The sequence below is a fragment of the Zingiber officinale genome, chromosome 2B (assembly GCF_018446385.1).
Source record: "Zingiber officinale cultivar Zhangliang chromosome 2B, Zo_v1.1, whole genome shotgun sequence".
Classification (NCBI taxonomy): Eukaryota; Viridiplantae; Streptophyta; class Magnoliopsida; order Zingiberales; family Zingiberaceae; genus Zingiber; species Zingiber officinale.
The window spans coordinates 86,570,948-86,583,305 of NC_055989.1; the positions used below are offsets into that span (position 1 = coordinate 86,570,948).

At 47.0% G+C, this 12,358-nt stretch overlaps 1 protein-coding gene across 1 annotated transcript; it reads right to left on the bottom strand.

Moving 5' to 3' along the window:
* Positions 1 to 22: 22 nt before the first annotated feature.
* Positions 23 to 3,199, bottom strand: LOC122046185 (receptor protein kinase TMK1-like). Its single transcript, XM_042606749.1, has 2 exons — positions 762 to 3,199; positions 23 to 694 (listed from the first exon to the last, which is right to left on the bottom strand). Exons 1-2 carry the CDS (start codon positions 3,103 to 3,105, stop codon positions 165 to 167), a joined length of 2,874 nt encoding a protein of 957 aa, XP_042462683.1. The 5' UTR covers positions 3,106 to 3,199; the 3' UTR covers positions 23 to 164.
* Positions 3,200 to 12,358: the final 9,159 nt, after the last annotated feature.

Here is a 12,358-nt window from a genome sequence, read left to right on the forward strand (position 1 = left end):
TCCTCAATTGTTCGAACATAGACGAATCTTATCGAATCGAAAACCAACTTCATTTACAGTCGTAAGCAAGCATACATGTTTGATTAAAGCTCAATCCAAACAGTCATAGTTTCAACTTACACGAACCAAAAAAAGGAGAAAGGATTAAAGCTCAGCGAATGCAATCATCTTCCATCGGCATACGCAAAAGAATCTGCAAATCCTGGCGGCCTCGTCGGAATGCTAGTGCGAGTGTTGTCCAAGCTCGCGAGGAAGGAGCTCGTGGCTCCGTTCAAGTAACTGCGGTCCTCAAACGCCTGCCATTTCTTCAGTGCTTGGGGCAGTGTCATGTCGAGGTCGATGCCGTAGCTCTCCTCTGAGTCGGGATCGGAGGGCTTCCAAAGCTCCGCCAGCGAAGAGAGGACATTGACTGCATGCCCCATGTCTGGCCTCTGGTGAGGCTCCCTGGCGCAGCAGTGGCCGGCGAGCTCCGCAACCGTGCTGATACTAGCTGAGGTCTCCTCGTCCAGGTCGATCGTCTGATCAATGGCCTTAGGGAATGCATCCTTGTTGAGCAGTATCCTCCGGAACCATGTCACCAAGTGCATACTCTCCTCCGGCTGTGTCTCATCCAGAGCCTTCCGGCCGGTGATCAGCTCCATCAGAATTACTCCAAAACTAAATACGTCGACTTTTGTGGTCACCCGCCCTGTAACTGCAATAGATTCAGAAGAATTGATGAGAACCATCTGAAGCATCATGCAAATCTAATCTTAGATTACCTGCATATTCTGGTGCTAGATAGCCGAAAGTCCCGGCCAATCTCGTCTCCACAAAGCAGCCTTTCCCCTCCGGAGCAAGTCGAACAAGGCCAAAGTCAGCAACCTTGGCCTTCATGTCATCCCCAAGGAGAATGTTAGAAGGCTTCAGATCCCTGTGGATGAAGCTCTGCTGTGCTAAACTGTGCAAATACTCAACGCCCCGTGCCACATCCAGTGCAATGCCTAACCTCTTCTTCCATTCCATGGGCTTCTTCAACCCTACTTCCTTCCAGTCAAAAAGATGCTGGTTTAGAGTCCCCTGCGGCATGTACTCGTAGACCAAGAGCCTCTCGTTGCCGTCCAAGCAATATCCGAGCAGGGAAACCAAATTCCGATGTCTGACCTTGGTGAGCACTGCAATTTCCGATTGGAATTCATTCAAGCCCTTCGTCCCCATTGCACCCGCCTCCATCCTTTTGACTGCGATCTTTGTTCCATCATGCAACTCGCCCTTGTACACCGTTCCGAATCCCCCGCGACCGAGGACATTCTCCTCGCTGAAATTGTCGGTCACGTTCCTAAGGACTTGGATGGAGATCACCATGTTGCCGGACTCGACGACATGGACGTCGCTTGGGCCACTGCTCGTCCGGCTAATGGTCTCGCTTGCAGCTGCGCCGCCGTTCACGCTGGATCCTGCAACGGTGATCTTGATCGTGTCTGGGTCGGATCCCGAATGACGTGGGTGTATCACAGTTGTGTTAGGGCTTTGAACTCTACCGAAATTTTGCTGCTTTCTCTTGGAGTAGCAGATAGCCAACAGCCCAAGGATACAAATTCCCAGCACCACGGCTATCGTTGAACCGGCAATTACGCCCCCTCGGTCATGGGAAGACTTCCTGCTACTTTGGCTATTTGCATCAGTTGATCTGTCAGAACTAGTGCTGCCATCTGCGGCAGAGGCCGAGCTAGAAGCAGGGGAACCATTGATCGTATTCTTCCCTATATTTTGGTTCCCAGCAGTGTTTACCAAGATGTTCTTGCTAAAGGTTGGAACTTGTCCCCATAATGAGTTGTTTGACACATCCAATTCCTTCAAAGATGGCAACTTTGCAAGCGTATCGGGAATTGTCCCGGTGAGATTGTTGTTTGACAAGAACAATTTCTGTAAAGAGGTGATCGATCCAAACTCCGACGATATCGTGCCATTGAGACCCATCTTCTGGAAGCTGATCACAGTAATGTTGCCGTTGTCGTCGCAGTTAATCCCTAACCATCCGCAGGGGTTGTTCCCCTTCCAGTTCTCGGCGAATCGAGCTGGGTAGCCAAATCCTTTGGCAACGGAGAGCAAAGAATTGACGCGGGGATCGCATTCGCCAGGAGTGGAAATGCAAAAGCTCTCACCTTTTGGATCGACATCCACTTCCTTGACGGAGGGAGGGAACTCCGGCACCGGCCCCTGGAGGAGATTGTTGGTGAGGGTTACTTTGCTGAGCGACGGGAGCTGGGTCAAGGATTTGGGGACGATACCGGTGAGGCGGTTGTCGCGGAGTTGGAGGTCGCGGAGTGAAGGGAGATGGGAGAAGTCCGGCAACGGCCCGGAGAAGTCGTTGGAATGAAGCCAGAGCTCCTCGAGAGCGGTCATATTCTCGACGAAGGCAATGTCGCCGGAGAGGCGTGTGTTTCCCTGCTGGTTGTTGAGCCAGAGTGAGCGGATTGGGGCGGAGGCGAAGGCGCCAGGGACAGGGCCGGACAAGTGGTTGAAGGCGAGGCTGAGGTGGTCAAGGTCGGGGAAGGCGGTGGCGAAGAAGGCGGGGAGGGACCCGAAAACGCCAGCGTTGTTGGCGGAGAAATTGACGAGAGGTGCAGCGTCGCGAAGCGAATCAGGGATTTGCCAGTTCGACAGGGGGTTGTCGTCGAGGTAGGCAGACTGCAGTGAGGAGAGGCCGGAGAAGAAGGAGGTGTGGATGGAGGAGAAATTATTGCCGTGGAGAAGGAGGATCTGCAGGGAGGAAAGGCCGGCGAGGGAGGGTAGGGGCCCATCGAGGTGGTTGCTCTGGAGCTCAAGGCGGACGAGAGCGGTGAGGTTCTGAACGGAAGGGGAGAGGAAGCCAGAGAGGCCGCGGTTTCCAGCCTGGACGGCGACAATTCGGCCGTCTCCGGAGCAGGAGACGCCCGGCCAAGATGAGCAAGGGTCAGCGGACGGGGGCCAGGAGAGCGAAGGCGAGCGGTCGACGCCGAGGGCAAGGGAGACGGTGCGCATGGCCACCAGGTCGCCGGAGTCAGTCTCGACGGAAAAGGCGAAGTGGAGGAGGAGGAACGCCGCCACCACCAGCAGGCGGCGGCGAAGAGCGCAGGCAACCATACGAAGTGAAGAGAAGAGAACTAGAGAAGCTGAGAAAGGAAGAAGGCAATGTAGCAGTAGACACGATATAACAACGAAGGCAATGTGCACATGGGTAACGCGGCTCGCCCATGTTCGTCTCCAGACAGGCAACACCTTTCTTTTCATAGAAACGTTTGCAGTTTGCTGCATCTAAAAAGTCAGTAAAACGGAGAAGCCTGGTCGGACAAATACAGGGAAGAGAAGGAAGTCGCGCCAGTGTTTGAGGGGCCGAGACAGGTGGTATACGGCGGCTAGCTCGTTGCTGGATTCGGAGCCGCCTTTCTCCCTCCGCATTGGATTCTCAAATCCAGTCAAAAGCTACGTTCCAGATTCAATCCACGGAAACAGCTGTCTTTGGTTTTAAAGAGTACAAAGTTTCTGAAGTTCGAAATATATCGCTCATTGTTTAGCTGTCAGTGGAAAGGGGAAGAGGTGGAGACGATGAATTCGTCGACAAGTTTAATATCGTAGCTGTTTTCGATCATCACCTGGTGCATTAATTCATGAAACCGGCCGGCAAACCTCAGTTCCATCGTCGAGCGTTTGTTTCAATGAACTCGAAGCGGCAGGGCAGCGTTGCGCAGAATGAGCTGCAGGTTGCTAATCAATGCGTGTCCCCCCACTGCCCACGTGCAAGCTCGGCTCGGCAGCGCGTTCAGGATGGCAGTGGAGGTATGCAGCGCCTTTTGGTCCAACTAATTTCGGGGTGGACTTTTTTCTTATTCGTTTACCGAATAAATTCGCAAGCGCAGCAACTTTTTCAGTTAATGTTGCCCTGTCTGAGAGCCTCTTATCACTGCACCGTGTCAACATTAATCTTACAGTAACTTACTTACGGCGCATTTAACTTTTTGAATCTATTAAAAATTAAAAGACGTATTATACTATACTTTGAAAATTATTGAAAAATTTATTAATTTATTTAATTTTTCTATTCTACCTCTTTTACCAACCGGACGCAACCTCAGTCTCTCTCCTTTCTTCACTCCTCCTCTATGTTTGTGGAAAGTTCATCTCTCTTATCTATTGATTTATTTTATTCAAATTTATTTTTCTTTAAAACATCTCCATCAATGAACATCAAAAATAATAATGGATAACATATTTAAATTTTTATCACCTCAAAAATTCACCGAATCTGAAATGAGTGTAATAGAGCTCTCTAGGTCAAGAAGTGAGTTTCGATCAAAACTCACTGATTGACCTAGAGAGCTCTGATTACAACCATTTCATGTTGATTTTTGAGGTTACAAGGGGTTCAAATATACTATCCATTATTTATTTCGTCTTCTCCAGGAGTATTAAAATATTATAAAAAGAATCGATTGATATCACACAAACATTGGGCCTAATAAAAAATCCTATCTTCAGAGAAGCCGAAATAAATAACGGAGAGCATATTTGAATCTCCTTGCATCTTCAGGAATCCACATGAACTGAAATGGATACAATTAGAGTGCTCTAAGTCGATTAACGGATATCAACTGAAATCAACCGAAATCGGCCGAAATCCCACGTTGGGCCTAATATGAGTTCATATTAGGCCCAACGTAGGATTCCAGCCAATTTTGGTCGAAATCTATTAATCAACTTAGAGAGCTCCGATTACACTCATTTCAGGTCCTATGGATTCTTGAAATTGCAAAAAGTCTAAATATGTCCTCCATTGTTTATTTCGGTGTCTCCGAAGATAAGATTTTATATGATTTCATATCAGGTCCAATGTAAGATTTCAGCCAATTTTGGTTTAAATTCATTAATCAATCTAGAGAGTTTCGATTGTACCAATTTCAGGTCTCATGGATTCCTAAGGTTGCAAGGAGTCTAAATATATACTCCATTGTTTATTTCGGTATCTCCGAAGATGAGATTTTATATGATTTCATATCAGACTCAATCTACGATTTTGGTTGAAATTCATTAAATGATTTAGAGAGCTCCGATTGCACTCATTTCAGGTCCCGTGGATTCCTGAGATTGCAAGGAGTCCAAATATATACTCTATTGTTTATTTTAACTTCTTCGAAAGTAGGATTTTATATTAGGCTCAATGTCATATTTTAATTAAATTTTCAAATAATATTTTAACACATCTAGAAAGCCGAAATAAACAATGGATCACATATTTGAATTCATTGTATCCTCAGAAATCCACAGGACCTGAAATGAGTGTAATCGGAATTCTCTAGGTCAATAAGTGTGTTTCGGTCAAAATCCACTGATTGACCTAGAGAGCTCCGATTGTACTTATTTCAGGTCATATGGATTTCTAAGGTTGTAAAGAGTTTAAATATGCTATCCATTGTTTATTTCAACTTCTCCTAAGATATTAAAATATTATTAAAAGAATCAGCTGATATCTCATATACGTTGAGACTGATATAAAATCCCACCTTCAGAGAAATTGAAATAAATAATGGAGGGCATATTTAGACTCCTTGCAATCTCAAGAATTCACAAAAACTAAAATGGATACAATCAGAGATCTCTAGGTCGATTAATGGATTTCGATTAAAATTCATTAATCGACCTAGAGAGCTTCGATTACATCCATTTCAGATCTTATGGATTCATGATGTTGCAAGGAGTCTAAATATGTCCTCCATTATTTATTTCGGCTTCTCTGGAGGTGATATTTTATATGATTTCATATCAGGCCCATCGTAGAATTTCGACCAATTTAGGTCAAAATCCATTAATTGACCTAGAGAGTTCTAATTGCACCCATTTCAGGTCCTATGAATTCTGATCCTGTCCGAAGACTGATCCAATGGACGCTAGGCACGTGGCGCTCTCCAACGGCTGATGTAGATCTCCTGACTGGTCGGACGGACCTCCAGCGAACTTGCACAGAAGTCGGGCCGGGAAGGGGTTCCCGGCGGCGACCCTCCGATGCTCAAGTCAGGCGAAGCTCAACGAGAAAGTGGCTCCCATAATCGTAGAATGCGTACCTCCGGCGAAGGGTGAGGGCCTTTATATAGAGCAGCAGAGAAGCGAGTGTACACATGTCCATGGCCCATACCCCAGCAAGGGCTTGTCAGTGAGCTTACCTGACCCATACTGCTACAGTCCAAGCATGTCCTCGATGGGACAGCGGAATCTCCTGTCATAAGATTTGGAGTATGGCTTACACGCGGAGCATACTCGCTATCAGACAAAGATGTCCCTTGTCCTTTTCCCTTACTCCCGATCTGGCGTCCGGCCGGCCGGCTTCCTCGGAGTCCGGCCGGACGTATACGGTGATTTATTTGGGGAGATTCTCAATCACGTGCGTTGTGGAGACTATTAATAGTATGCTACCTTATGACTTTGGCCGAGCGTGCTGTCTGCTCGGCTTTGCGATCTTTTCCATTGAGCGCCGGAACCCTGACTTCCTACAGGGCACCTTTAACCCTCATCCAGACACCGGGCGGTCGGACCCAGCCCTCTCCTGACGTTGACTCCACCGAACGGCCGGTCGGCCGTTCGGACCTCCCATCTCCGGACGGGCCTCCTTCCTCTTTGACTTTGTAACGACCCGCCTTCTACTACTAGGCTGTAAGGCGAATCGCTACAGTTATTGCTAAACTATGCTGTGCGGAAAGCTGGGCTAATGAAAATTTTTCTACTAAACTGATCAAACTTAATGCCCTGGGTGTACCTAGGAGTTGTACACTTGCTAGGGGAGACAACCTGTGACTCCCGAATGACCTGCTAGCTGTAATCAGGCATTTAAATCGATCCACAGATCGATTGGGCTGTCGGATCGATCACGGGATCGATCCAGCTTGATACTGGCACGGTAGGAGTCTCTGGATCGGTCGGCGGACCGATCCAAAAGCTTTCTCTTCTTCTTTAAGCACATGCGCCGGATCGGTGCAGGCCGATCCGGAGACCCGATCGATGCCGGCCGATCGACCTCACCGATCGGTCGGACCGATCGGTGAGCCTCCGTGCGTCTGCTGCGTTGGGCGTGGCTGGACGGTGATCCGGAGCACCACGATCGGTCGGTGACCGATCGACCTCCATGTCTCTGTGCGGGCGGTCGGTGGCGATCCATGAGATCTGATAGCATCTATCAGATCTGTCGGATCGGTCGGTGCCGATCGATGTCTGACCAGTCTGATCGGTGCGAGGCCGATCGAGTTGATTCGAATCGAACTCGATTTCTACAGGTTGTGCCAAACTCACCTATCAACTATCACATGCATAATAACTATTCTAACAACATGCAATAATAATTTTAGACTTAAGCTAGAGTAAGGTTCACTGGTTCATGGCATTTTAAGTCACTAAACACATTTAACAATTGGAAGTGTATGAAAGTAAAAATTGCTAGAGTTCTAATTGGTTAAACTTGCTAAGTCCCCTAAGGACCTTTGATTCCGGTTCCTGCCACACACACCATCCTTGCATTGCCCTCCAGCTTCCTCTGTTAGTCCATCTTTCCTTTACCTTTATCTGCAGTATAAGGAAAAGTAGAATCTGTAAGCTTAAAGCTTAGTAAGAAACCATCTACCTCACAAAATCATGCATTCGATGCAATATGCTTTTAAATCATGCTATTTGAAAATATGCACTGAACTAGCTAAGACATGGTATACTGAAATCGTAAGACATAACATATAAGCATGGCATAAGCACTGAATCATGGCAAAGCAACCAAATAAACACTGAACTGAATATAAGCTAAACTAACTGAAACTAAATCTATAACTGGAAACAACTCAACTAGCATCACTGATTTTGAGTTTTGAAATCTAATACATAATAAGTGAAAATACTAAACATCTTGTTTGGGCGCATCCCTACTAGACCGGGGTTGCAAGTCCCGAATTTAGCGAGGTTGTCTAGGCTATCTGAACCTAGGGACGATTGTGGGAGTCCAACCCAATGGATATCTAATCGATGCAGTGCCCTGAAAATAAAATCTTGATATCTATAGCTAGCGATATAACATGCTTCTAGGTTATCTCGAACCTAGAGGCGATCGTGAGCCCACCCTTGGACCGTAGTCCCATAAAAGCAACTAAACTAATGTGTTGGTTTAAATGCCTCTAATGCATTTAACTAAGATATTAAACATAACTGAGGTGGTATTTAGCTACACTAACATTTTACCGAACACTTGGTGTGCTCCAACTCTCTCCTCTAATAGGGAGATCACCTCTAGGCACCCGACAACGTCTAGAATCTCCAACTAAAGGAGAACAACGTGTCCGGCCCGTCTAGAGGTATTCAACTAGATCCCTAAATCCTCGAGGAGGGTTTAAACATACCCTATGTGCCGGAAAAACCTGCATAAAGCTAAAACTAATGCGTATGAAACCAAACGGAGCTATTATACCGCAGGTGAGGGGTTTCTTACCTCTTGATCGTAATTTCTTACGATTCTATTCGCTAGAGTTCCGGTGGAGATGATCCTCTCGACGATCCGATCACGTCTTCGCGTTCCTCTCGCGGAGAAGAACCTCTTTCGTGTTGGAGTCGTCGCCGGAAGGTGAACCGATGGACCTTGGGCTTGGTGTGCCGTGCGTGAGGAAGAGGAGAAGAAGAGGGGCGCCGGCGTGAGGGTTTGAGAGGAGAAGGTGCCGAACCAAAATAATAATAACCCAACTCCAACTTAAGTTTATTATTTATATTAAGTGGTTTACTGAACCCAACTCTAATATAAATATATTTGGTTCTCCTTTCTTTCAGCACGGCCCTGCTAATCTTATCTGTAAACCATAGGTCTCGGGTTCGATTCCCGCCTAAGCTATTTTACGGTTCTAATTATTTTTGCTACTTCCGATACTCGGAAAATTCCGGAAAAATATCTAAAAATTCCAGAAAAGTCATAGAATAATTCTAAAATAGTTTTGAGAATTTTTGGGCGTTACAATCCCCCATACCTTATAAAAAGTTCGTCCTCGAACTTAGAACAATTCTGGGTACTTCTGTCTCATGCTGGCCTCTGTCTCCCAAGTCGCCTCTGCTGCTGTGTGATTTTGCCAGCTGACTTTGACTAATGGTACTTCCTTGTTCCGTAATTTCTTTACTGCTCGGTCTATTATCTGAATAGGCCGACTGTCATAGCTGAGATCATCACGGACCTGTACCAACTGGGGCTCAATCACCTGGGTGGCGTCTGGGATATGCTTCTTCAGCATGGAGACATGAAATACGTTGTGGACGGCTGACATCTCCTGAGGTAGCTCTAACTCATATGCTACCTTGCCCACTCTCTTCGTGATAAGGTATGGTCCCACATATCTGGGAGCTAGCTTGCCCTTCTTCCCAAAACGCATGACTCCCTTCATGGGAGCTACTATGAGGAAAACTGTATCCCAACTGAAAACTCTAGGGGCGTGTATCAGCATAGCTTTTCTGGCGGCTCTGTGTTGTCTCTATCCTCTGGCGGATCTGCTGGATGGCTGCTGTGGTATCTGCCACTAGATCTGTCTGAAGCTCTAGTTCCTTCGTTCACCACTCTCATACCAACAGTTGGTGATCTGCACCTCCGCCCATAGAGTGCCTCATAAGGTGCCATGCCGATGGTGGCACGATAGCTGTTGTTGTATGCAAATTCTGCTAAGCTCGGATATTTGCACCAACTTCCTTGAAGTCTAGGGCACACGCTCGAGCATATCTTGAGTGATTTACTCGCTCCGTCGACCATCATGCGAGGATGGAAGGGCATAATTTCAATTTGGTGCCCAATGCTGATTGTAACACTCCCGAGTGTGATGTGAATCTGCTGTCTCTGAAATGATGGTTCGTGGGACTCCATGTAGTCAGCGATCTCGGAGATACAACCGAGCTAGCTTCTCCATGGAGTAGGATATCTTGATAGCTAAAAAGTGGGTTGATTTAATCAACGTCGACTATTACCCGGATGGCATCAAAACCATTCGTGGTTCCGGGTAGCCCCACTATGAAGTCCATCGAGATATCCTCCCACTTCCATTCTGGAATCTGATAGGTTTCCTGGTCGCTGATGTTTTGCCTTGACCCTCCGGCAGTGAGGGAGATGCTAACATATCTGGCGATGTCTCACTTCATCCCGGGCCACCAAAACGTTTCTTCGGTCTTGATACATTTTGGTGGAGCCGGATGCATCGCATAGAGTCCTGTGAGCCTCATCTAAAATCATCTCGTAGCTCCTCATCTGGAACACGAGTCTATCACCAAAATACAACACCCATTATCGGACACTCAATTCTCTACTTTACGATTACATTGCCCTTGCTTGATTTTAATTTGTGGTCCCGATCCGTGAGCCGATGAATATCACCAAGCAAGGTAGACTCTAAGGTCATAGTAGAGGCTGTCCAACGATGAGTTCGAGACCAAAATCCGCGATCTCCTTCGTAGGGGTGGTGACATGGCTGCCAGAGATAATAAGGTAGCGATTTCTGCTAAGTGCATCTGCTACCCTATTGGCTTTCCATGGGTGGTAGAGGATGTCTATGTCATAATCTTTGACTAGCTCTAGCCACTTGCGGCATATTCAGATCCTTCCGAGTGAAGAAGTACTTGACTCGATGATCTACACTGCGCTGAGCTCCATACAAGTAATGTCTCCAAATTTTGAGGCGAACACTCTGCTGCAAGCTCAAGATCATGAGTAGGTAGTTCTTCTCATAATCCTTGAGTTGTCTGAAGGCATAGGCGATCACCTTGCCATCTTGCATCGCACTGCTCCTAATCCCAATTTAGAGGCGTCACTATATATGTCAAAGCTGCGGCAGTGTCAGAATAGGTGCACTAGTCAATCTCCTCTTGAGTTATTTTCTCGATCCTCATCCTTTGAAATTTCTTGTTCTTCTGGTGAGAGTCGTTGGGAGGCTATTCTGGAGAAGTCCTCTACAAACTTTCTGTAATATCCTGCTAATCCCAGAAAGCTCCTGATCTCGCTGGCGTTCTTAGGTCTCCTCCAGTTACTTACTGCTTCTATCTTGCTGGGATCTACCATAATACCATCCTTTGAGATGACGTGACCCAGGAAGGACACCTGATTTAGCCAAAACTCACATTTCGTGAACTTGGCGTATAGCTGGTTCTGCTGAAGGGTCTGCAATACTAGTTTCAGGTGCTCTGAGTGTTCTTCCTGAGTTCCTGAGTAGATAAGAATGTCATCGATAAACACAATAACAAACTTATCTAAATACTCCCTGAATACTCTGTTCATGAGATCCATGAATGTAGCTGGAGCATTTGTCACGCCAAAAGGCATGACTACGAACTCGTAATGTCCGTATCTGGTCCTGAATGTTGTCTTCGGTATATCACCCTCCTTGACTCTGACTTGGTGATATCCTGATCTGAGGTCAATTTTTGAGAACACTGCTGCTCCCTTTAACTGGTCGAACAGGTCATCTATTCTGGGAAGAGGATACCTGTTCTTGATCGTGACCTGATTCAGTGCTCTGTAGTCTATACATAGCCGCATGCTTCCATCCTTCTTCTTCACGAACAGCACAGGTGCTCCCCATGGTGAGTGACTAGGGCGTATGAAGCCCTTGTCAAGTAGCTCCTGTAGCTGCTCATGAAGTTCCTTCAGTTCTGCTGGAGCCATGCGGTAGGGCGCTTTGGAAATAGGATTGGTGCCGGGGAAGAGTTCTATCTCAAATTCAATCTCCCTGACTGGTGCTAGGCCTGGTAACTCTTCAGGGAAGACTGCTGGGTAGTCACATACAACTCGGACCTCTGCTAGCTGTTGGTCCTCGTCCTGGCTGGTAGTGACTACATGTGCTAGGTACCCCGTACATCCCGAATCCATCAACTTCTGTGCCTTCATAGCTGAGAGAAATTTTCTGGCTTTTCTCTTTGGTTCTCCGATGTACTCGCTTCTACATTCGGTTGGAATCGACTTTCTATTTTCGGCACTCTATGGAAGCACCGTATTTGATCGAAAGTCCATCCCAAGGATGACGTCGTGGTCGATCATTTCGGCGGATCGGATCACAAAAGAATTCGATGCTGCTATAATGGTAGCCTTGCTCCGAGCGGTCGTTGATGCCATGACCTCTCACGAAGGTAGTGGTAGCCGAGAGTACGGGGTATTTCTAATTTCTCGGAGAACATCCGGCTATATATGAATGGGTTGCCCGATGTCAAATAAGAGACGGTAGCACTATCTTGAAAAATGCTAATCGACTGTGACGACTGCCGAGGCATTTGCTACGTCCTCTCGGTGAGTGAGTAGATCCTCGCATTCGCCATAGCGGAGGGGCTTCTAATCGGCCACAGCTAATGAGTGGACCTTCTA

Bases quoted from the DNA above. Each gene is read 5' to 3' on its own strand.
- LOC122046185 (XM_042606749.1), bottom strand. From the start codon at position 3,105: ATGGTTGCCTGCGCTCTTCGCCGCCGCCTGCTGGTGGTGGCGGCGTTC. The intron at 695-761 runs GTAATCTAAGAT...AATCTATTGCAG, and splicing joins TCTAGCACCAGAATATGCAG to TTACAGGGCGGGTGACCACA.